The sequence below is a fragment of the Liolophura sinensis genome, chromosome 9 (assembly GCF_032854445.1).
Source record: "Liolophura sinensis isolate JHLJ2023 chromosome 9, CUHK_Ljap_v2, whole genome shotgun sequence".
NCBI classification, from domain to species: domain Eukaryota; kingdom Metazoa; phylum Mollusca; class Polyplacophora; order Chitonida; family Chitonidae; genus Liolophura; species Liolophura sinensis.
In genome coordinates, this window is record NC_088303.1 from 11578831 (window position 1) to 11605023 (window position 26193).

Genomic DNA, 26193 nt, shown 5'->3' on the forward strand with positions numbered 1-26193 from the left:
CAGAGTTCAAAGGATTAACAAAGTATTAAACAAAAGATTCAGGACTCAGAACACCCTGAAAAACCACGTTCAAGCTAATGGAAGGAACATGTCCACGCCCAAGACTACCCCACATGGCGTCGTATACCAGATACAATGCAGCTGTAACCAGTACCACATTGGTGAGTCCTGTCGACCCTTAGACAAACGTATTAAAGAACACCAGACCTCAGTCAGAAATCAGACTCAAAATCCGTCATTTCAGACCACATCAAAACCCAACTCACTCAATCAACTGGAACAATATCAAGACCCTGAACACCAACTTACATCACTGTAAACAAAGAAAACTACAAGAATCCCTGCAGATTAGACGCCTTAATCCAGCCCTCAATAGAGACACCGGTATCTACCTGCTTATGATCTGTTAATCCTCTAGCAACCCCACAGAGCCTAATCCGATTAGAGAAATTTTATTCTACTATGTTAACTGATTTATTTTAGATAAGCTTTTCCATCCATAAGAAACCTATCTTGTCTTGTTTGAGTCTATTATAAAAATGCGCAGTGCATTCAGTAACCCTATCTACTCGACTCGAACACACAGACCCTCTCTTCAGATCTCTGAATATTTTACTGGTAAAATTCTCTACCCTTCAGTCTTCTTTATTAATCGCTCATAAATATATATATCACCCCTATAAAATACCCTGAAACATGTTTTGAAAACAATCAGATATACACAATTATCCAACAAGAACTCCACTCTTCCAACCTGTCTCTCTACTCATTTCGAAGTATGATCCCCCAGGAATGGAACAGGCTCCCGATTTCTCTAAAATGTATTGACTTTCTCTTTTTAAGTCCAAAATAAAAGATTACTTGATGAAACATTCTTGACTTATTTACAAACATGTAAATGTCTCACAGCAATGCACCATAGCATTTCTTTTGGCACGTGACACTGCTTTGTGTTTTTCTTAAATATGTTATTATTTACTTATAATTCACCTACAACCAACGCCATTTTACGTACTTGTACTTCCTCGGGATAGATCAAGACTTTTGTGACTTTATTCCCGCCATGCTTTATTTTCTGTAAACATGTTTTGTAATTATATTTATGGTGAATAAATACAGTACATTTGTTTATCCTTTGTTTAATACTTTGTTATTCCTTTGAACTCTGTTATCTCTCTTTGACATTTGTATCTCAGGCATGTAATATATAAACTCTGCTTTTCTACTAATGTCAACCACTTAAAAATGATGCTAGTATCGCCATCGAAATGTCGTGTGCTTAATAAACAAGAAATTGTTATCCATAAGAAAATTATCTTGTCTTAGCTCAACTCTCTACTTCTAAATGCCATTGAAAGAAGTCATATAAAGACTGACTCACACAAAAAATGGTGTGATATAGTTGGGCAAGTAGAGCAAGTCTACAATCTGCTCCCATGGGCTGTACACGTATTCAACAATAAGAAGTGGCTTTTTCTGATACGTTCAGAGATAAGAATTTTCTCATTTGTTATGCAGGTCTTTTGAATAGCTGGTTTGGCATGAATGTCCTTTTGTTTAGCCTGCATGTATTCTGAACTCCCATTGGCTATGATACAATGTACCAAACAAATCAGTCATCGATTTGCTAATACAGGTTTTTTGGTGCGTTCTTATGTTATTGTTTAGTGAGGAAGAAAGCTGCTATATCTGTGATGGTGTCTTCACTAAGGGGGAGGAGTACCAAAGACATGTGGATGAGTGCCTGGCAGAGGCACGGAGACAGCAGGAGCAGCTGGAGAAGGGGCCAAAGGCCAGGAGAGGCAGGGCCACCAGGAGTAGACCAGTCAGAGAGGCGAAGGATGGTAAGGAGGCTCTGTGGAAAGGTGACAAGTACAAACCTTGACACCAGCATGAGAATAAGACTAATTCTTTATCACAGACACTGAGTAGAAACCAGTGACGAAAGAAAATTGTTGTCTTTTTTTTGTTTATCTGTATTTAAGTCATTGGAATGCGTCATAAGTTGTTGCTTGGGTGTCATGTTTTCTCTTGAGTTGTTTTCAGATTCAGTTTCCATTGCCAATGAACCAACAGATTACACCCTGTCTCTTCTTGAATTCCATTTTAACCTCATTACAATCTTTGCTTTCTTGTCTACCTGGGGCTAGCTTTTTGACCGCAATGTGTCACAATGTTAATCTTGTATGATAGTTCGTCATGGTTTGCTGTTAGTTTGTTGCACGTCTCCATTTTCGTGTCAAGTGAGATATATTCTCAAGATTTAGAGATCTTTAAGCTTGAGGAATCTTTGAAATATCATGAATTATCATATATTAGTCGTAGTTTGAACCCAAGAGCGTTGTGATGTATTTGTATTTGGATGTGAACAAATTGTCGTCGTGATAGGTGAGATGTTCATACGATTAAAACAACACACTTAAATGTTCATGGTTTAGTTGTTATGCCATTGTGACAAACTCGTGGAATATTCTCTAAATGTAGTGTGTAAATGTTCTTCAATCACTCACAATTCTAACACATATGCCAAATCAGTACTACATGGAGAATAGAGACTTCTATAGTCTGCTTCATATATGTATATCACAGTGCATAAGCAGTGAACTTTCTCACACAATTGAACATTGTTGTCAAGGAGCTTTGTAGTAGTGTTCGGCAGGGTTGTTATATGAAGGTGTCATGTATTAGATACAAATAATGGCTTCATTCAGTTTGTATATGCTGTGATAACTGCCGTAAAATGGGAAGTGTCCACTGTTTTTGGATACCTCCTTTTTTTCATGATATTTCACACATTATGATATATTGCCGTCAACATTCTGAAAGTGGGCAAGTAAGCTTGCTTTGTTCCTGATCTGTTTGCACACACACTAAGCCTGATATGCTGTTGTGTTTTAAGTGCACAGGTGTCTGCTTTATGTTTTGCTTGTTTCGTTATTGTTCACACCTGTTCAACTTCATGTGATTCTTAGAGGTAGACGGTGGTAACCAAGGCAACCAAGATGTCACCCACAAGAAACGCAAGGTCGAGTGAGTGCGTGTTACTTTTGTTCCTCTCTTTTTTCTGTTTTCATGTGCAGGAAATCCTTTAAATTATTGTCATGCTCTGAAGTTAGAAAAACTAATCTAACCAAGAGCATATTGCATGATCATTGTGTATGTAAAGTGTAACAACAAGGATCTAAAAGTTTTTCAAACCATAATTGTTCACTTTGATGCAGCCATACCTAGAGCCATTTTGGCTCCCAAAGGTTTTGGCATTTTATAAACTTTCTTCATGCACAGTCACAATGGAACCTTTAATAAAAGTCTGGGATCAGAATCATCAATTTTTTGTCTAGATATGACCGTGAACCCACTCCAATGAGGTCACTTTTTTAATCTCAGCTGTTGCAAAGTTTGGCTCATGTGAAAGCCTCTGCAGCTGCACATCCACACTTGTTATACATAACATAGTAGATCTGACAGAAAAGCTTTAACAAATGTTGTGGTTACATGTGCATGTATATGCTACTGTCTCTGTGAGTACGACAATCGGTGTACTCTTATTTTTGTGTAGCAATGCTGATGTGTTAAAATGGCTGATGTGTTACAGGACTGGATTAGAAGTGACAGGCCAGGAGGCGACTGCCAGTAGCCAGTGCTTCTCGACCAGTGAGTCTGAGAGAGAGTCTGACACAGACGAGTCCAGGGACAGCAGTGAAAGACCCAGAGTTGTGCCAGCACCTAGACATAAGCCAGGCACAGACATCGACTTCAGCACTGTCAGCAACTCCCCTATCAAAACCTTCCGTAAGATAGGCCAGCTAGAGGACTGTCTTATAGACTTTAACAACCAGTTCAAAAAGTCTGACAAGATTAAAAGAAAACGAGCGAAGACAAGGACAAAAAGGAAGGGACGAACAGGGAGAAGAAAAGGATCGAGGTGCAAGAAAACTGTTAAGACGTAGCTGGAGATTAAACACTAAATTGCTGCCAGTACTGTTGGCATATGCCATTGCTATGTCTTGTACTTCGTTTGGGTTTTTTTTGTCTGATGACTTAGTGTTTCTCTGGTACATAGCATGGCCAGTTGACTTAAATCAGAAAAAAATATCAGTGTTTTTGGCCTTTACACACCTAGCATGCAAGATCAACAGGTATTGTTCCCCTGGGCTTGGCCCGGTTTCCTCCCACCATAATGCTGGGCGCCGTCGTATAAGTGAAATATTCTTGAGTACGGCGTAAAACACCAATCAAATAAATAAATAAATAAATAAACAGGTATTGTCATGGTGATGAAGATCTGTACATTACTAGAGTAACTTTGAAACAAACCAACATAGAACAACCACTTGCGGAAGTATGTCAACATTTGGGGTCTACATATTCATGTAGAATGTGCCTTTGCTGAAGTCCCTTTGCTTCATTTTCCTACTTGCATTAGGTTTAACAGTTTAGGCACATAATGCCTTTAGGTGATGTCCTTCCTGCCATTTACAAAGCTGTCCAAAAAGAACTTTCTTGTTTTTTCTTGTACATGTAGCAGTTCACACTTTTCAGCACTTTAGTGGAACATAAGCACTTTAGTAGAACATAAGCAGTGCAACGTTATAACAGAAAATGTGTTCTTTACTGCTATTTGAACCAGCCTTGTTGCAGATTGCTTGTGAAAGGCATTTCAAAATTTCACAGTTTAATTTAAGAAGATATTCCCCTTTCCAACATCAGCCAGCAGCATAGTATGTTGAAATTGTCCCGGTTCTCACATTGTTTTCTGTGTGTGAAAAGGGCAGTGATGCTGTGAATAGTAGGCCTGCAAGTATTTAGAGCAGTCCATTGTCAACTTTTCACACATTGCTTTAGACACAAACAGAACCTTGTGTAATAAAAACAACATTATGAACCTATGAATGAGCCTAAGTGAGTTTGGAATGACCTTGACCTGTACAACTGAGGTTTATGTATACTTCAGTTGGTATGCATGGTATGTTGTCAGATTATATGATGCAGTTGGCAGATATCTACACCTATGAATTATGTGGACTGCACCCAGAGGGCCCCCATCTCTCTTTGGAAGTGCAAGCACACTCCTTTGACCACTATGTTTTTGTTTTCCCACCTTTTCTTAACACTGAAGGAATGTGTATGATCCTGTATGTACTACTTGTATGTAGTAAGTTCTGATGCTCTGTAACTTCACAAGTACATGATATTTTTACAGGGTTTGTTCTTTTGTTTGTCTTTTTGTATTTCACACTGTCAAAAAGATTGTTCTAATTTCAGTAGGTGCAAGGTGTAGGGGAACGTTCATGAAACCCTCGCTATTCTGATTCTGTGAATGAAGAGACTATCTGTATAGGAAGTGGTTTGTGACATCAGCTTGATTGAAATAGTGCTAAATGGACTTGTTAAGGTCAAAAGGTGAATGATATGCTTGGAATAGATGTATGATAAAATTTTATTTGTACATTGAAAATGTACTGCTTATAGGGAAATTTACCTGGTTGACACATAATTGATCAATACTTTTGGTTACTGTTATTCTGTTAATGATTTCTCTTTATTATTATAAAGTGATCTTGCTGCTATAAGCCCCTGAAGTTATGGTACAAATGGTTACCATGGCAACCTGTAACCATGGGTGTTCTATCACTATTGCATGATAAGCAATGCTACATGTGCGTGTTCCTTGTTAAGCATTCCTTTGGCAATCTTCACTGGTTGAAAACATCTTGTGACCATATGTGATCAGTGGTGTGGAAAAGACTATTGAAAACCTGGTTACGACCAGATTAAGACAGCAGCGTTGGTGTATTTACAGTGTGACATGGGCTAAAATGGAATGCCAATCCTATACTACGTATGCCATAAATATATCCATCAGCAAGCCATTGCTAGGCCATGCTTAACATCAGTGTGTAGAGAATATTATCTGATCACATCTTCTGGATTGCTGAATATTGAGATTGTAAAATCTAGCTAAGCCGTCCTGTACAAACATAAAGTCAAGATCTATATATAGTAACCAGTTATAACCATAATGCTGGCCCGCCGTTGTACAAGTGAAATATTTTTGAGTATGGTGCGAAACAGCAATGAAATAAATGAATACAACCTACCTTGCCTGTACCCTGTGCAGTCGTGTCCTTCAGTACTCGTGCAATAGCTTATGTGATGTGTTCACATGGGATGGTAGAAGTGATCCCACCAATAAAAATAGAAAATTTCCTGGGATTGACTCCTGTGTTTTATTTCCACAGTTTCTTACAGTATGTTACATCTTTCTGTTCTGGCACAAAGCAGCAAAGTCAAGGAAATTTATAGAGGCTAGAGGCCTACTGAAGATTTTGGGCAAAAAATACATGGCGCAAATGCAATTCCATTTTTTGCTGTTCTTTTAGATTAGTAATGAGCCTTGTCTATGCACCGTTGTTACTGTTCAAAATCGGTAATAAAGTTCCTAAAATTGATAAAGCTGGTCAAATAATAATAACTTTTTCAAACTTTAGAATCCTTTTAACACTATAAATAGTACAGTTACGGGACTGATATTTGCTGATAGGCATAATTTGAGCTTTTCTTGGCAAGTCCAGAAAATGTGATTGAAGATGGATTTTTGGCCCAAAATCTCCGGCCAGGTACAGCCTCTTTACAAAATAAGTTATATCTATTTAAATTAATTACGTTTAACGTAATGGTCAAAAAGTTTCACCAAGGCCTTCAAAAATCAGTGAGCACATCAGTCTGCAAATTCTCGGTCCAAAGTCAGAATTGAACCCGCATTTGTGTACCTTGTTTTGATTTACATGTATTTATTTGTTGCTTTAAGCCGTACCGGAGAATTTTCATGTTATTGTCACCAAGGCCCTACATGTAGAGTGGGGAATCCTGAAGATAGAAGGCTGGTGGTCTGGGATGAATGTTAAGACTGTGCAGATGGACATACAAACATCATTGTCACCTCACAAGCAGTATTGAAGGGCAGGGTAAATAATTCCCTCTCCAAAGACAGGCAGTAACCTGCATTTGTGTGATCCAGCACCTCTGACTAAAAGGCAAGCACCTCTAACCACTAGGCCACGGCCCATCCTCACATGTTTGAAGTTGCGTATCTTGCTCTCTCAGCTAAATGTGGGCTCTCATTTCTTAATGTGGGTAATTTCTGTTGGCCGGCAGAGATGTACTGCAGTTAGTCTGTCCATGTCACTCTGGCAAAGGCTGAAAACTTAATTTGAGTGCCTGGCTTGTAAGCTGGAGACACATGATTGATTTCTGACATATAACTTTCATGTGCACACTTGACTGAGGCTTCTAACAAGAACCAACACGAGACTAGTTCAAGTTTTACCAATTTTATTAAATTCATGGAATCTTTCTACAAATAATAATTCTATTAAACCAGGTAAATGTTGATGTATGCTTACAGAAAGGGTTTTCTAGATAATTTTGATCTGCAATTCTGCAACATTTGACAAGGGCAGATAACTGCATAAGTTTGATGGATAATTTTTGTTTCAACCCTCGTGACAAACTGCCACAGCAACGGCATCATGTTACATGGAGCACCTTCTGACAATGGCTTGGGGCCATCCTTGGTCAAACTGTGTTTTCACCAAACCTAGCTATTTCTGGCCAGAAATTTAGCCTATAGACCCAAACAAGATCCTTGCTATGTGACAGTCATGGCTTGTTAAACTTGAAAACACAATACAGCCATAAACACCAGGAAATCTGCAATACCAACAATTTAATATCACCTGGACTAGCCTGGAAGAAGGCTGAACAAACTTAACTCAGAGCGGAATGAAACCATGAGGTTTTAAATCTAACAGTGATTCCTTTTATTGCTTACCTTAAACTCATACATTACACATGTACAAATAACAGACATGATTGTGGTGAACCAAGAAAATAGCTGAAATTTACTATCATAGCCCAAAAAGGCTGGGGTCCAGGGGCCGCCTGGGCCCCGGAAGCTGGAAAAATCTGCGGAAAACAGGTAAATTAATCGAAACTGAACAAAGAAAAAGCGGAAAAAAATCATGTCTGAAATAAGTAAATGTGCTGAACAGTGTGAACCCAGGGGTCACGTCAGCTAGACTGAGCTACATGACTGAGCAGTAAACTACAAATGGTACATGTACTGCAGTTCTCTGTTGGAAGGATTAATTATTTCTCAACAGATGATTTTTTAACCTTATGTTTCTTTTTCTTGTGCTTTTTACATTTAGTCATTACATGTACAACACTTTCAGGTTCAGGCTCCTCACTACAGTTCTTGGTGCTAAAGTTCTCAAAATGATTTTCATTTTCATGTTTGTGTTTCTTTGATTTCTTTTTTTTCCTTTTTGGCAATTCCTGTTCTGTGATCACTGTTGAGTCACTGTAATCTTCAGCTGAAGTAACTTTTTCCAAATCTTTGAACTTTTTTTTCCTCTTCTTTGGCTTTTGGTCAAAGCTCTTCGACTCAGAGTCTGTTGTTGTTGTTGTACTTCTAGTTTCACAAAGAGATCTTTCAAAACAAGCAACAAAGAAACCATTGGTCAAATCCAGATCAGGTGACATTCGAATGCACTCCTTCCAGCAGGGGTTACCTTTAACCCCTCGATTTGTCCAATCAGGATACACTTCCTTTAGAAAGAACTTTCCCTTAAACTGAGACATAACTTCATCCACAACCATTTCATTTTCCTCTTGGTGTATGGAACAAGTTGAGTAGACCACACGCTGTATACCAGGAAAGCTCAAAGCGTGTTTTAAAATGGAAATCTGGAAATGTGACAGACTGGTCAAACGTTCCTGAGAATCTTCTATCTTTTCATTCAGACGATTTACCATCCCTGTCAAAAAACACAATCATTTGTATCTAACAATTTTCTTTCAATATGTTACATCATTTATGACATATCCATATATATTTCACTTGTGTTTAATGCCAGAAATATTTCACTTACATGACAGTGGTAAATATTATGGTTTGGACAAAATCTTATTTTTAGATACACATGAAAACATCTGAACATACCTAGATACACACACCTTTTGGAAGCAGGTTTACCAGATGTGCCAAAACATACCTTGAAACACAAAACAGCCCACTGGATGAAAGATCTACCAAACATACCTTGATACACAAGCCAACCCACTAGATGAAAGATGTGCCAAACATACCTTGATACACAAAACAGCCCACTGGATGAAAGATTTACCAAACTTACCTTGAAACACAAAACAGCCCACTGGATGAAAGATCTACCAAACTTACCTTGATACATAAGCCAACCCACTAGATGAAAGATCTGACAAACATACCTTGATACATAAGCCAACCCACTAGATTAAAGATCTTCCAAATACACTTTGATACACAAGACAGCCCACTGAATGAAAGATCTGCCAAACATACCTTGATACATAAGCCATCCCACCAGGTGAAAGATGTGCCAAACATACCTTGATACACAAGACAGCCCACTGGATGAAAGATGTGTTTAACTTACCTTGATACACTGGATGAAAGATGTGCCAAACATACCTTGATACAAAAGACAGCCCATGAACTAAAACTGCAAATAAGTTGCACCAAACTTACCCGATCCACTACATGATGGGTCTACCAAAATGTAGCCTACGTCCTTATAAACTGGGTCATTAGCTTTGACTTGTAAGAAATCCTGGTGTTGTATGGTTGCACAGGTTACCCCAGCTTTTGAAAGCAGCCTCTCCATCGTCGACAATCGTGCTTTCTTCTTGTCAAAGGCAAAGATTCTTCTGGTGGAGAAAATCAAGCCCATGAATGGCATAGCACAACAACACTGTTGTAGATTTACATTCAGTTGCAGGGATGTATATTACACATTTAACATTACAATCCATTACTATATGTGTATATGCTTCACAAACCTTGGTGTTATGAGCTGTTGTGAATGAGTTATTGGGCATAGTTTATAAAACTATCCATAAAATAGCATGTGGTATTAACGCACTTCGCATACCCAATGCAGTTTTATCTTTCCCAGCTTTGTTTTTCTGCACAAAACAAAGAAATTCTGAAGAAAAACTTCATGAAACCTGAAAATTGTCCAAATCTCTTACCCGTTGTTTTGAATCAAGCTTGCAATGTGGCTTGTCTTGTTACCAGGTGCTGCACAACAGTCAATGACAGCAGCGCCCTCTGGTGGAGACAAAATATGGGCCGGGAAACAACTGGCCTAAAAACAAACAAAATTTCTGAATGAATTACTCTCTCAATGAGTGAATATGAAACTGTTAAGACATTAAGACATGCTATTTGGTCTATCAAAAATGTTCAATATAACATACTATCACTTGAAAATATTCTGTAACACACTATCACTTGGAAACATTCCCTAAAACACTTTCACTTAGAAACATTCTGTAACACCCCATTATTTAGACACATTCTGTAACACCCCGTCACCTGGAAACATTCTGCAACACACTATCACCTTGAAACACTCTCTAAAACACTTTCACTTGGAAACATTATGTAACACACTATCACTTGGAAACATTCTGTAACACTATCACTTGGAAACACTCTCTAAAACACTTTCACTTGGAAACATTCTGCAACACACTATCACTTGGAAACATTCTGCAATACACTATCACTTGGGAACATTCTGCAATACACTATCACATGGGAATATTCTGTAACACACCATCACTTGGAAACATTCTGAAACACTATCACTTGGAAACATTCTGTAACACTATCACTTGGAAACATTCTGAAACACTATCACTTGGAAACATTCTGTAACACACTATCACATAAACATTCTGTAACATGCTCTTGCTTGGAACCATTCTGTAACATGATATCACCTGGAAACATTCTGAAACACACTATCACCTGAAAACATTCTGTCAAAATAGCGTAGAAACATTCTGTAACATGCTATCACCTGGAAACATTCTGTAACACACTGTCACTTGGAAACATTCTCTAACACAAATTCACTTGGACACATTCTCTAACACACTTTCACTTGGAAGCATTCTATTATTGTCAATAATCTGGTCAGGCTCACCTTGTCCTGCAGGATTATCTCCCCAGACACAAATAGTCGGTGGTCATGAAGGTCAGTGTGTGGTGGGAACACAACTAAGTCAGGGATATCAGGGTCCAGCATGAACTCACCTTCTGATAACTTGGACACCACATCTGCAAATCTGACAAAAAAAAACAAAAAAACATGTCAATACACATTTAAATGATAAACTTGGTTTTACACATTTCTGATCAAATTTCCATCTTGACAACCACCACAATAATTTCCCCTGTTTTACCTTTTATCATAGAATGGTGTTATCTGTTATTTTGAACATGGGGCACATATTAAAATGTAATATCTAAAAACAATCAAGACACTAATCTATCTTATTTCTTTTATTAGTATGCCTCAAAATATAAGATCAAAAATTTCTGATTCCTTTCCAAAAATCTGAAACGATCTGAACATATGACAAGACCTCAAAGAGTCTGACTTTGTCTGCACTGCTTCTGTCCTCCTGTCAACCAGCAATCTCCAACCATCTTCCTCTAATGCTGCAGTCACCTCAGTAACTGTTGTTTTTAACAGATTCACACGGGCATAGCGAGGAAGATCGTCTGGAATTAAACCATAGATGTTCTATTACATACAGTGGTATAAACTTAATACACGTTGATGCTATACTATAATAAAACGTAGCTGTCTTACCATCCAATGCAAAACTTACCCGCACATGTATGAAGCAGGGGCCTCCGTGGCTCAGTTGGTTAGCGCACTAGCGCAGTGTAATGACCCAAGAGCCTCTCACCAATGCGCTTGCTGTGAGTTTAAGTCCAGCTCATGCTGGCTTCCTCTCCGGCTGTAAGCGGGAAGGTCTACCAGCAACCTGCAGATGGTCGTGGGTTTCCTCCCACCATAATGCTGGCCGCTGTCGTATAAGTGAAATATTCTTACGATTACAGCGTAAAACACAAACCAAAAAAAAACAAAACAAAACAAAACAAATAGAACATGGCAGGAGGTAAAATGTTTACAGAAATGGACAATGCTAGTCCCCATATTTTTTTTTACCTATTTTCCAAGCCTTTAGCTTACCAATATTTTGTATTACTGTAGAATATTTCTTTTAGTGAGTCGCCTATATTCAGCTGTCTGTAAAATCAGTCATACTCACTGCCAAAATTGCCTTTAGTCAGTGACACGCAACAACACAAGCTCTACATGTGGACATGTTGAAAGTTCATATTCTTGTAAGGAAAATGAAGATAAAACACTTTTTTATAAGCTCGGTCTTGACTGCAAGAACCCACTGCCTCCGGTGACGTGATAATAAAAGAAAACAGTGGCATGCTGAAGAATGGGAGGAGTTCAGCATGTTTTGGCGACTCCAGTTACCTACACTGCCATCGACCTAGCTGTAAACACTATTAATGACACTGTCATATTTGATATTGTTTACACGTTTTAGTATAATAAAACCTTAATAAATATAAATCATTTTATCTCTGGTAGTCTCACAAAAGTATAGATTTATAGACTGATGACAGGAAATTAACGCGATGTATTCTATTTGCAGAGAAAGTGGTGTAGTGTGTTACTGCACTGCGTTTCTTCTAACAGTTTGTCCGTGAAGCCATTCTAAAACAAATTACTCCCCTCACCCACTGTCCAGCATGAAACTTGCTTTTGAATAATTATGACGCCACCCGAAGCAATGGGTTCTTACCATCGAAACCGAGCTTACGGACTTTAACATAATGATTTAGTAACAGTGTTCTAACAAACTCCTTACTAGAATATGAACTTCAACATGTCCCCGTTTAGAGCTTGTGTTGTTATGTGTCATTATTACGTGTTTATTAAAGTAAAAATCACATAAAAATGAAGACAGTTTCAGGAGAAATACATGTGAAAAACTAGAGAGTCTCTGGAAATATATTTACGTCAAATGTCTGAACTGCACAGTGGGGTATATGGCCGATATGCAAGGTTTTCTGGCATCACATCGCCTTTCCAGCTCACCTTACAAAGTACAGAGAGGTATTGTGAGACGGGGATCAAATGCTGTCAGTGACAGCATTGGTGTCCAGTTTGGTTAAAGTTTTTGGCCAATTGTAGGGTTGCAGTGGCCACTCATAGTACACAGATAGCCAATCATCAGTAGCGATATGCATATCAAAGACCACTGAAGTCTTTTACCTCATAGCTCAACATTTTGTTCAGCTATTCACAGGGTTGCAATTGCCTCTCATAGTACATGGACTGCAAAGTGCAGTACACAATCTGGATAAAGGCCTCTGTGGTAAATTTATGCACTAACTCCCCACAGTATCTTTTACCAACACAATGATTTACAACTCTATAAGATATGAAGTCACTGCTCTGCAATCCTTACACATATAATAAGCAGTCATAGTTGTGACAGTAAAATAACTTTGGTCTTTCTTGTTGATTTAATGGCAAGATCTTAGATATAATTAGAGGATAATATCTGCATATGACAGTGTTGATGATTCTACTTTTTTTTGGTGGGGGGCAGGGGGGCGGGGAGTGTAATGATCAATACTGGAATGTACCACATGACTTGAACATTATGCAGTTTTCCCAGCAACTTAATCAGGTCAGTTATCAGCATTCTCTGAAAGCCTTGTTTTCCTTTACATTCATGCACAAGCCAATTTTTTGGGAAATATATGAAATTTCTTTTATGCATAGTTTTTGAGATGAGTGTAGAGAAACAGAGACAACTGGATACTCTGTGGTATAGACAAAGACAGTTAGGCTCACCATTATTCAAGTATTTGATTGCCTTTAACTCAATTTACAACAATCTAATCGAAAAAACAAAGAAAAGTTCTTTTACACGTGGTTTTCAGTTGTCCATCCTTATATTTTTTTTAGCTTTCTTTAAATTTAAAAACACTAAAATCACGACCTTGGACAGGTAATTTGGGGTTTCTGCTGGACTTGGTGACAATTTAAATACACTGGTGTAATCAAGTGACAATCTAACGTTCAGAGAAATCTGTCTTCATATGAGTAAAGTTAACAATATCTTGTAAAACAGCTCCCCCTTTAGTTACCACAATGAATGTCAATTTACCATGCTGACAGTAAAGACAATTGTCTCTTCAGATCAGAGTATATGTTATTAAATGAATTGGGGTTTCAACCAAATCAATGCTGTTTCTTAGAAAAACATGTAAACTTTGCTTTCAGCATTTCATACTAAACTAAACTAACAAAATTTTATGGAAAAATTTAAAAATCAAAAAAAAAAAAACAATGTCTTTACCGTTATTTATACATTTTCCTCAAAATGGCCCATAAATGTTTTACGCTGGTCATGAAATTGAGGCAGATCATTTGTGTACGAAATGAACACAGATAGAGTTTATCTACAAACAAATAAATATTAATTAACACAGTGAAAACCAGAATGCTCACTTGTTCTGACTGTCTTCAGTTCAGCCTGATCTTCAGCCTGAAGTTTCTTGAATTCAGCTTTCAACACTGAGCGGTAACGCTGTATAGCAATCTGCATTTAAATAAAGCAAAAAATACAACATTATCTCACTTAAGTGTAGAGGGAGCTTCAGAAGATTGTGTAATGCCCAGGAAAGGCACCAGCTAAAATACAACATTATCTCACATAAGTGTATAGGGAGCTTCAGAAGATTGTGTAATCCACAGGAAAGGCACCAACTAAAATACAACATTATCTAACATAAGTGTAGAGGGAGCTTCAGAAGACTGTGTAATCCCCAGGAAAGGCACCTGTTAAAATACAACATTATCTCACTTAAGTGTAGAGGGAACTTCAGAAGATTGTGTAATCCACAGGAAAGGCACCAGCTAAAATACAACATTATCTCACATAAGTGCAGAGGGAGCTTCAGAAGATTGTGTAATCCCCAGGAAAGGCACCAGCTAAAATACAACATTATATCACATAAGTGTATAGGGAGCTTCAGAAGATTGTGTAATCCACAGGAAAGGCACCAGCTAAAATACAACATTATCTAACATAAGTGTAGAGGGAGCTTCAGAAGATTGTGTAATCCCCAGGAAAGGCACCTGTTAAAATACAACATTATCTCACTTAAATGTAGAGCGAACTTCAGAAGATTGTGTAATCCCCAGGAAAGGCACCAGCTAAAATACAACATTATCTCACATAAGTGTATAGGGAGCTTCAGAAGATTGTGTAATCCACAGGAAAGGCACCAGCTAAAATACAACATTATCTAACATAAGTGTAGGGGGAGCTTCAGAAGACTGTGTAATCCCCAGGAAAGGCACCTGTTAAAATACAACATTATCTCACTTAAGTGTAGAGGGAACTTCAGAAGATTGTGTAATCCCCAGGAAAGGCACCTGCTAAAGCCTGTATCGTGCCAGTGCGGACTTATTTTACCTTTATAATTCTTCATCCCTGATATTACTGGGTATTGTCTTCACTCATAAAAGTGTACTTACTTATCTTAAAACTCCTTATTAGTTGCTAAAATTACAGCTCTCCACTTTTACCAGAAAATGTGGTGCTGCCTGATGGTCCCTCACCCTTCACCCTGTAAGAGTGTATGTTCTCACCATGATATGGCTTCAATATTGACAAAGTGGGATTAAACGATAATCATTCAGTCCTTCATTTGTTCTTACCCTGTAACTGTGTGCTCCCTTGATACCCCGGCCAATGAGCTGATCATACAGCAAGACATGTAGTAAGTCCTCATTTCCATCAAGAATATCTTCCTTCTTTAGCAGATCTAATTTATCTTCAATCCTCTTCAATAACTCTGTGTTCTTTAAAGTCTCACAGACCAGTGCATACAACTGTTTCTTGTTCTGAAATGTACATTGTATTCATGCAGAAGATAACATGTAGTTTCACCTATTACCTGTCTGACTGAGATTAAACTTTCAGTCTCAGTGTGTTTGATGGTACAGCCTAATAAACCTGTGACTCAGACCTGTTTTTTTTTTGTTTTCAGTAAAAGCTAAATGACTGTATTAATATTCTTTACATTATGAATTCTCTGACATTTACATGCAATCATGATTCAGGTTTTAAAGAAGCTCATTGTGATGCATGATACAGGACAACTGGTTTATTCATTTCATTGGTGTTTAAAGTGGTATCGGTACAGAAAACTTACACATATATGCTGGCAGTTGGGCTTACGGATGGATGAAACCGAAGTGTCTGAGATAAGTCACCTTTGCACATGGGAGATTTTAAGCTCAGGGTACTATCACAAAGTAGAGTAATGTCCATTCATTCAGGAATCTGCTTTCTGGAATGACCTACTAAGAAGGGGCTCATTCACTAACAAAAGTATTAACCTATAGTTTATACAACTGCCACAGATTTTCAATGAACTGATGACATATTTTCTACCAAACAGAATTCTGTGACCAAACAGAAGTGTTTTTCTACCTTTATTAACACTATGGTATAGCTATACAACACTCTATTTAATTTTCTTGGAATAGTGCCAGAGTTCTGCCACCTCACACCTGAAGGCCCTTATTTTGTGCCTCATGTGAAAGTGCAAAAATGCAGAAAAATGCGTGCTACCACTTCGGCTGCCTCACCTTTATGCCTTAACAACCTACAGGTCTTGAAGATCATTGCCCGACATTCAAATGAAACCAACCTGTAATGGCCATACATACTTGGCCCTTGGTCCCGTTCAAATTTTTCAGAACCGAATTAGTCACTTTTAACAACTCAGGTATACCAGTTTTTGGCTAGTAGTTTTCATCTTTGTCAGTGAAATATTGTAGCAGTTGCAGGCTTCAAAATAAACACTGCTAAGGCGGCTACAGTGGGAACTCTCCACACACGCGAAGCAACATTGTTTACGCTCACCTCGGCCGTCATAACGGAAAGGTTTCATTTTAATGTGGGGCGATGATCTTCCGAGACCTGCAGGCTGCTAAAGAATAAAGGTGAGGCACAGAAGATTATTTCAGTACAAAAAATGAAAAAAAAATAGCTTTTAGGCAAGAAATTATTTCTGGAAAAGTAATCAATATGTATCTAGTTTTCAGATATATTACTTTCAATGTCCTGTTGTACTTTAAACTTAAGCAATCGGCAAAAATCGGCATTTCTTGTGGCTGGGTCCGTGCCGCCAAGGTGCAGCCGCCACTAAAGTATCATGCCAAAGACACCAGACATGACACCCCAGCCTGTCACACTACACTGGCACTGGACCAAACAGACCTGTTTCCTTCCTCTAACCTCTCAGTGCTGCGCGCCAAGCGAGGCAGCAACAAGTACCATTTTTTAAAGTTTTTGATAGGACTCGACTCGGATTTGACCCCGGGTCTCCGAACTTCGAGGCGGACGCTCAATCTATTAGGCCACCGAAACGGTCACTGCTCCAAAAAAGTTGAATAGAACGCTGTATAGCTCTATGGTAGTGTTAGCAAAGGTAAAGCCTAGAGGTATGCAGAGCTACAAATCCCCTGAGGTGTCACACTCACAGCCTTCCAATGGCAGGTATCACAACCAGTACCAATCAGTTTTCCTAACAACAACAACAATAACAAGAACATCACCGAACTGTGAACGATCAAGGCGTTGGGTGTACGCTTACCGGGTATGTGCTCTTAGAAAGGACAAGCGTTTTTACTGAAGATTCCTTAGCCTTCACTTTTCTGATAATGTCAGCTGCCTCATTATACAAACCCATGGTGCAAATCGTACGAAGTGAAACACGTTTGTTTCAGGGAGCTGCCATATTGGATTCTCAGAGAACATAAAAATTTACTCTGAGTACTCCGAATACGGACTAAATATATGGAAATTTCTACCTCTCAAATTTCACCAATTTGACCATGTTATCACACATATCGTGTTTACTTTATTCATTTTCATCTATAGACCTTACTTCTGTCTTATCATGTGTTAAATAAAAGATATAATTTCAGGGCTTCACGAGCACCTCACGGATGTTATCGGAGATTCCCGGAAGCCAGCGTGGCGATAACCAGGGTAAAGGTTGTGACGTGGTAATGACAGGCAAGCCGGATCTCCGTCATCACAACAGTGACCGTGAAATCCAATCAGTGGCTTTGGATTGTTACAGTTTTAACAAGGATCAATGTAGGACTGAAAGTCAATGTGTTATTCGACTCGAGCTCCTGAACAGTGTATAGCGTATAGTGGCAGAGGTTGTAGGCCTATTGGAAAACAATGGGAACCTTGTGGTCCCGTTTGTGGAACTCTCAGCACCAATACAGAATTCTTATACATGGTAAGTCATACACAGGCTATATAGTTAGAAGCAGATTTTGAGTCAAATTAAAAAATATGTTTATCTGTGAAATTACTTTATACTTGCTATTCAGTGTGCATAGAGCGAGAAGAGTGAGACCTGTAATAACACATTTATAACCTAGGTAATGTAGGCCTACTGTACATTGGACATAAAGGCTACTGACCGGCATATAGGCCCCCTATTCGGCACATTCTCTTCCTACATATATAAAGACTACCTATACTCCACATATAGCCTGCCTGCGGGCGCACATACAGTACACTATACGTGTGTGTACCCTTTAAAATTTACTAAACTTGCTTATGTGAGGGCACCTGTTGCACATGAAGCTGCAGGCCTAGTTATAGTAGACTCACACAGGCCTCCACCTGACTACCGAACAAAAGCACGCGTAAAATTTTTAATTTGCAACAATAAAAGGCTAAGTGTCCAGATTTAGCTACCTGTCCAAAGTATAAAGAGTATAACCTGTTTAACATTGTGTTATCAGGAAGGCCTCTGGAAACGTAATTATAAATTTAAATCCACCAAAAACAAAAGATTTACTGCCCTAGCCGATCTCCATCCAGCTGCGCGATAAAGCTCAGCGAGTGATGTCTTAGAAGGCCAACCCAAGTCTAGCTGGCCTTGGAATTCGTATCAAAACGATGTCATTGTCGAGATGAATTCTAGCTACACAGAAGCAAATATACAGCCGTATCAATTTGAACTCACAGTATACGACGCTGAAGTACCGATTTATGACACTGACATCTCTGTAAGAAAAAATTCTTACAACTGTCAAATTTTCCCAGTTATATTATGGCCGGAATCACTCGAGCACGTCAAGCAGGTATTATGAAGGGTGGTTTCAGTTCTCTTTTGTTTCCTGCGGTGTCACTTGTAATCTGCTTCAGACGGGGATTAACACAATGGGGAATGGATTATCACTAATTAAGATTGCTTTCCAACCCAAAGCAGTATTTAAAGAGATGTCACTTGTTTTCGCACCTTAGATGAGTAATTTTAATAAGCAACTTGATTTTCACAGTCAAGCAACACCGTTAGTTTTGGATTGTTTTCAGTTTTAATCTTCCTCTGTAGTCGGTCAGAAACCGTTAGCATTGCCGTAGCGGTTAAACGGCCATTGTCTTCTTGTACACAGTTCACAATTTGTTAGAAGCTCACTCATTGGTCCACAAGAGAAACACAGCCAGTGGGGTAACGTGTATCAAAGCGACATTCATTGGAAACAATCACGAGGTTCTATCTACTTTTCTTTCACTTTACCGGTATACAGAAGATTGATCAAACCAGTGACGAATGAGTTCCCGCTTTGTTTTACACCCAACAAGCCCTATCACTTAAGTTTATAGGTATATATTTAATGCCCAATTTTCCCTCCATGCTGTTGAGATTTAGCTGCCTGCCCGGATTTCTTATCCCAACTCCCATCGGCCTGTCAAAGATTTTACTGTGTCTGGTGGGTATAAAACCCTTCGGCTTTCTGCCGTGAATCCACGTTTTTCTGAGGAACAAATCGTCTGGCAACTTGAAAAAACTTCAGGGTTCCTCAACGACCTATTTTTACAACCGTATGCAGAACAGTAAACCATTTCGTGGAGAAATTCGATATGCTTGTTTTCACTTTTATGGCTTTTTAACACTGATCTAAGTGGCGAAGCTCTGACACCCAGTAAAGGTTGGATTTGCATGACGTCAATCGGCGGGAACTAAAGAGTGTTGGCGGAAACAGTGCATAAACCCAGCCTCATTATCTAGACATTTTAACGCCAAATTACTCAGATTAATGTACTTTTTTCCAATATTTTTTTGTTATACTCAATTTAACAATATATATATACAGGAGTAGCTAATTATGAATAAATGAACATTTTGGACACTGATCCTTTAAGTTATCTGGTTTGTTACAGGTCTGGATTGCGCTGGCAAGACTACTGTCCTCTACAGGCTAAAACTCGGTGAAGTCGTCACCACCATTCCAACCATTGGTGAGACAAATGATACCATAGCTAAGTCTGTACATAGTTTTTAGTTTATTCACTCACGGTTAACCCATGTACGTGTCAGTGGAACAGCTTAATCGTCCGTTCGTCTAATAGTTACAGCGTTCATTTCGAAATCCATGGACCGTCGATCAAGCCTGGGTAAGGTTTTACACAGACGTTTAAATTGGTACTTGTTACTGCCTCACTTGGCACCCAGCATTGAGAGGTTAGAGCAAGGAAACACGACTGGTTGGCCCGGTGTCAGTATATAATGTGACTGGGTTGGGTGTCATGTCTGGTGTCTTAATTCGGCATAATACTTCAGTGGCGGCATCGACTCGCCCTGCCACAAGAAGACACAAGATATGTACACACGCCTAATGATTCCTCCTCGTCACATGACCAAAAAATACGACGAAAAAAACCCCAAGCGTACATACTTGTGTCTGTGTATACATATAAATATACATACTTTATAATTGTTCGGTTTCTTTATAGTTATTTGACACATTTTAATTGCGTAAAATAACTTTATTTATGTGAACCGGCCCGGATAGCACAGTTGGTAGAGCGTCCGCTTCGGGACCGGTAGATCCAGGATCAATCCTTGATCGAGTCACACCTAAGACTTTAAAAGAAGAAGTGGTAACTTCCTCGCTTGGCGTTCAGCATGAAGGGGATAGTGCAACGACTGGTTGACGCGTATCAGTATAATGGCTCGGGCGGAGCGTCTTACTTGCCTTCGGTAAGTCGTCTCAGTGAAGCAGCACCAAATAAAAGAGCGGTGGAAATCCGTCCTGCAACAAGGAGGCACATTACACGTACATGCACCCTAATGATTCCTTCGTCGTCATATGACTGAAAAATTGTAACGTACGACGTTAAACCCCAAGCACTCACTCACTCACTCACTTTTTTATGTGTATGCATATGACTCTTCAATTTTTAGACGAAACCATTTATTTCTCTTTTCGTAGGATTCAATGTGGAAACACTAACATACAAAAACGTCAGCTTAATAGCGTGGGATCTTGGAGGACGCGACAAAGCGGTAAGCTTCTTGAATGGATTTATTTACTTATTTGAAATCTCTAAGGTCAGGTTTATAGTGCTGGCGGTGATGTACAGCGAGCGCTGGGAGGGGGCATGTGCTGTAAAGAGTAATAGTTGTTAAAGGCAGAAGAAACACCAACGTGAAGTATATGTCAGACGAAAGGTCATTAAACACCCTTCACAAAAATAGTTGGATTTATTTTTTGAGAATTTTTTTGAACCCAGTGAAATGCATTGAGAATTTTGGATTCTACAGTAGCGTTTTCTGACAACTTTTCCGACTGCAAGATTTCCTCATTCTAAATGCATATACATATAGATCTGTGAATGCATTTGTCGAATGGACATTGAAATGCAGTTTTAAGTCAAACATACAGATACGACGTCACTGATACACCCTCTCTCTGGGACGCTACAAACCACCGTAGACTCTTATATTTTAAAACCACTTTGCTCGGTTGGAAAAATTCTAAAACAATAAAATCAAACTATTTTCATGGACATTGTTTAATAATCTTTCTTCCGATATATATTGCATTTTAATGGGGATTTTTTTTTTTGCCTAACACCTACTGCAACCCATCGTCCGTCATCCCGTATAATGCGTGATACCATGGGGTTCCTCAGGATCCAGTCAGTTTCCTTCGGGTTATGTACCATTTACCATCCTAGAACCTGAAGGACTCCCGTAATGATATATGCAATAGAGCATTATACAAAGTGCAATCGATGCGAAACACAAATCAAACAAAAAGGCATATATGTACACTGTACTGCTCTACATCGTGGCATCGCACTGAAGGTTTATTTGGCCATAGGACCTATATTAGGTTTTTGTGTTCATCTCTTGCCGGAAAACACTCATAAATTTTATAACATTTAATTCATTGTGTATTTTCCATTACACAATATTTCTAAACTTTTAAGACACACAAAAAATTTGGAGTTTCTGGTCTAAGCTTGATATGTGGATCATTTGGGAAATTGCCATTGAAGATTCTCGTGTGTATAATTTGCCCTCTTTGCGTGCGTTATTGATTGTCGCTAAATGTTTTTCTGGAGTTTCTTTCAACAGTAAGACCCACAAGTAATCTACGTACCCCGACTCTCAGTCAGTGGGGCCATTGCATGTGAGCGTAAGCGGCCAACGACGCCCATGTTGGCCTTAGCGAGGCCTTACATTCCTGGAAGACCACTATATTTTTGTCTTTCACCAGTATGGTGTGTATGTCACATGGGGAAAAGTTCGTCACAGACTTGCTTAAGTCCGGAGTTTTCCCTAGGTACTATGGCTTCCTCTACCTATTATTCTGACAGGAGTTGAATAAGTAAAGTAAATTAATTAACCAGAAGTACCTATATGTAACTGTTGCATCTTGTCGTTAAATGGCACGTAGTAACATTAAATAAATAAATAAATAATTCAATTTAATGTCAGAGGGCACTCCATCGCCATTACTACGCGAACACCCAGGCGATCATTCTAGTAGTGGACAGCACGGATAGGGAACGCCTGGACCAGGCCAAAGACGAGCTACACCAGGCGTTGTGGGAGGACGAATTGCGGGATGTCAGTTTGCTGGTCATGGCGAATAAGCAAGACTTATCATCGGCGATGTCGACAGATGAAGTCAAAGAGGGATTGAAGCTGGACTCCCTTAGGCAGAGGGATTGGGGTAAGCTATACTTCCATTTTTTTACCTCAACCGAAGATACATCCATTAATGACAGTTATACAAAACATATTCTTAACATCAGAAAATTAACCGCAATAATATCACATTTACATGTAGCTTAAGATAGAATTGGATTAGAAGATTTGTACCAGAGAGGATTTGGGGCGCAGGGCAGGTGAAATATACTTCCCTAAATATCCACTGTCAGCATGAGCTATAATTTACAAGATTTTGTCTGAGCTCCTTCAAATGACTCCAATTATCGCGTCTTCTTTTCGCAGCTATATTTCCCACGAGTGCCACCAAGGGCGAAGGTCTTGCGGAGGCACTTGATTGGCTCACATCTCACCTGGGACACCCTGATGTTAAGTCAGCGTTGGTTAACCCCATAGCGGAAACTGCCATGGACCTTAAAGAAACTGTAACATACACAACAATGTGTCTTGAGAAACCTTACGAACTTATCAAGAAATGGTTTTCGCCCAGTTGAGTTGGCCACATATATCTGTGGTACCATCAGTATCACACGTTTGCTTCTTAAGATTGTCTGCCAAACGTATTCAAGGGGTTTAACTTACTATTCTTGACCATTACATCCACAACGGAAATCCATGGTTGGGATGCATTGTATCATGAAAGCAAAACTGATTCCAGGTATCAACTGGAATCATAAACGGTATTTTTTAAACTTACTGAATTTGCTCGCTGCCATCATAACTATCTGATATGTCATGCATCCGTGACGTTACTGGCTAAACACAACATTTAACACAAGAAATATCGAGCTTTAGAGCGTGGGAAGGTCTGGCAGCTATTGGCGAATGGTCGTGGGTTTCGCTGGGTTTCCTGACAGTATAAATGTCGGCCGCCGTCGTATAAGTAAAACATTCTCGAGTACGGCGTAAAACACCATTCAAATAAATAAATAATATCGAGCTTTACTCGTGACACTACTTTAGGTGTATTTATACGTGGTTTCGAAATCTTTACACTTCATAAAAAGTATTTACTTAGATGATATGAAATCTTCTTAATAAAAGCCACCTGTGATTGCTGTGTTTATGGCTTTGTCTTTGTACTGATTCATCTGTAATATACCGATTATATGACGTGTCAGAAATCCCAAGTCTGTGATATATAGGAGATTTAATTGCATGAGAGAAAAATCTTTCATAAGCAGTTTATTTTGTTCGTGTCCCGTTGTCATATACGCTTCGTTTGTGATTTATTTTGTATATAAGCTTACAAAAGTTTTGTTCAGTGATATATGGACTACATTGTATCAAGATGCCTTTATCCATGGAGTATAACATTGTAAGTTTTTCAACATAAATTTATCATCAGCTTTACTTGGACTCCGCATATATGATAAGAGAGTCAGTTTCTGTAGTTTTGAATGCATGTTTTGGTTTTATTATCACACCTGTGTAAACTGTAGACGCGTGTACAAGTATTTGCGCGGAATTATTCTTCACGAAAGCTTTTCACATGTACTTTTCTCATTTGTATATGTTATTGTAAGTGAAATATTGCGACGGAACAGTTACATAGCTATATATGTATTTCACACATTTTATACATTGTTTTGTGTATGTTTCAATATAATGATAATAAATTTTAATCAATACCGTTTGTCTAATTTTAGCATTCTGTTCCACTGTCAGTCAGTCGTTATATATCTTTTGAAATCGCAATTATAACTATAACTACCTGTAGTTTCAGGGCTTCCAAAACAGTCTTCATCAATGGTTTTCAGCTCCTTCTTCAGAACAGAGCAGTTTGCGGCATGGCAATGCTGTAACAGTCAATTAGCAAGACAGTGATGCTCCTGTATTAAGATAAACGGCCCGTTTTGGGAAATCATTGACCGTGAACTAAGACAGTTAAAGATCATGTAATTGTCCAGTTACCGTATAAATCTGTTAAATAAATGCGCTTAAACTTACATTTCTGATATCCTGGGGCTTCCTTTAAACAGTTGCAGCGAGAAAAATGTTGATGGAACATACGCACGAAAAGGGCAGCAATTTGGTGCAAATCACGAATTTCTAGCTCTCACAGTTTAGTATTTACAGGCCGTTGATTTCTAATCCTAAAATTAGATTTTATGAACATATCTCAAAAATTACAAACACAGACAAAAAACATAAGCAGATTCGGAATCACCGGCCCGAAATACATCAAAATTCAAAACAATGACGTCATCTATTTTACCAATGGCGAACTTTTAAAGTTTTTAATGGATTTAAATGTTTTCTTCAAACTTTATGTAATTAGTATCTCTTCACATGCATATACAGTTTTAGAAGGATACATCCATTGGTTCTTGAGAAAAAGAAACCTGATGATAATAGCGCTGTCAACAACAGACAACAAAGCCTCATACTGGTAAGTTTCCCTACCTATACGGTACTCAATCACATTTTCAAAGAGTTTTAAAAATTTCATAACTGGAGTAAGTTTGTAAGTATTCGCAAAAGTTTTGTAAATATTCGCGAAGCTGTCGGTTGCAATCGTAAAGGTAACGTAATAATTCCAGAAACATCGCTATGTCATACAGGTTCTCAAAATAAGCCTACCAAGGCAGAATAGATACGAAATACCTGTGAATGAACACGAACTTAAGATAGTGTCGTGACTCATTCGTAAGTCAGTCGTAAACGGAGTGTGGAGTTCATCATCATTCTTTTAAAGTTCTTCAAAAATTCAAAGAATGTCGTAAACATGACGTCATCGATCGTAACACTTTCGCAACTTGTCCGTGACTGTTGTAAGCCTGTTGTGAAATTCATGCCAAATTAACGTTTGCTACACGATACAGTACGAATCTTATGTTCTCACGGTTCGGCACAACATTCGGCTAGGTAGGGAACAGGACTTCAGTGACAATGGGTGGCCCTATGCCCTATATATATATATATATATATATACGATGTTTCAGGTCGTTTTGCCAGTATGACATGGAAACAAAAATGAGATCTCATCCACGTGTCAAAATCTCGGAGTCATAGTTAGCTGAAAGTGAATGTTAGTCATTCACATGCCAAAGATCAATGATGATATATTTCGGTCAATTTGGTTTGGTGGAAGTGATTGCTGTAGTGTAGGCCTAAGTGAAAAATTCGTGAGCACGGCGCTAAACACTAATTATTCAATCCAACGACATAAATTGTAAGATATT

At 38.7% G+C, this 26193-nt stretch overlaps 2 protein-coding genes across 4 annotated transcripts; one reads left to right on the top strand and one right to left on the bottom strand.

The window, feature by feature from the left end:
* Positions 1 to 7363: 7363 nt before the first annotated feature.
* LOC135475034 (28S rRNA (cytosine-C(5))-methyltransferase-like) lies at positions 7364 to 17831 on the bottom strand. 3 transcript variants are annotated; one of them, XM_064754767.1, is made up of 8 exons: positions 17612 to 17831; positions 15666 to 15851; positions 14451 to 14541; positions 11497 to 11620; positions 11040 to 11181; positions 10078 to 10193; positions 9575 to 9753; positions 7364 to 8822 (listed from the first exon to the last, which is right to left on the bottom strand). In XM_064754767.1, exons 1-8 carry the CDS (start codon positions 17705 to 17707, stop codon positions 8152 to 8154), a joined length of 1605 nt encoding a protein of 534 aa, XP_064610837.1. In that variant the 5' UTR covers positions 17708 to 17831; the 3' UTR covers positions 7364 to 8151. The 3 variants fall into 3 exon arrangements, with proteins under 3 accessions (XP_064610837.1, XP_064610835.1, XP_064610838.1); XM_064754765.1 differs by having other exon boundaries at positions 11482 to 11620; XM_064754768.1 differs by lacking the exon at positions 17612 to 17831 and adding an exon at positions 16879 to 16928 and having other exon boundaries at positions 11482 to 11620.
* A 233-nt stretch (positions 17832 to 18064) lies between these two features.
* LOC135475036 (uncharacterized) lies at positions 18065 to 24651 on the top strand. The gene is made up of 5 exons (XM_064754770.1): positions 18065 to 18271; positions 20209 to 20286; positions 21261 to 21334; positions 22775 to 23012; positions 23294 to 24651. Exons 1-5 carry the CDS (start codon positions 18211 to 18213, stop codon positions 23500 to 23502), a joined length of 660 nt encoding a protein of 219 aa, XP_064610840.1. The 5' UTR covers positions 18065 to 18210; the 3' UTR covers positions 23503 to 24651.
* Positions 24652 to 26193: the final 1542 nt, after the last annotated feature.

Bases quoted from the DNA above. Each gene is read 5' to 3' on its own strand.
- LOC135475034 (XM_064754765.1), bottom strand. From the start codon at position 17,707: ATGGGTTTGTATAATGAGGCAGCTGACATTATCAGAAAAGTGAAGGCT. The intron at 11,621-14,450 runs GTGAGCATTCTG...GTTTAATTCCAG, and splicing joins ACTGAAGACAGTCAGAACAA to ACGATCTTCCTCGCTATGCC. The intron at 11,182-11,481 runs GTCTTGTCATAT...TTTTTTTGTCAG, and splicing joins ACAAAGTCAGACTCTTTGAG to ATTTGCAGATGTGGTGTCCA.
- LOC135475036 (XM_064754770.1), top strand. From the start codon at position 18,211: ATGGGAACCTTGTGGTCCCGTTTGTGGAACTCTCAGCACCAATACAGA. The intron at 18,272-20,208 runs GTAAGTCATACA...GGTTTGTTACAG, and splicing joins ATACAGAATTCTTATACATG to GTCTGGATTGCGCTGGCAAG. The intron at 21,335-22,774 runs GTAAGCTTCTTG...ATTTAATGTCAG, and splicing joins TTGGAGGACGCGACAAAGCG to AGGGCACTCCATCGCCATTA.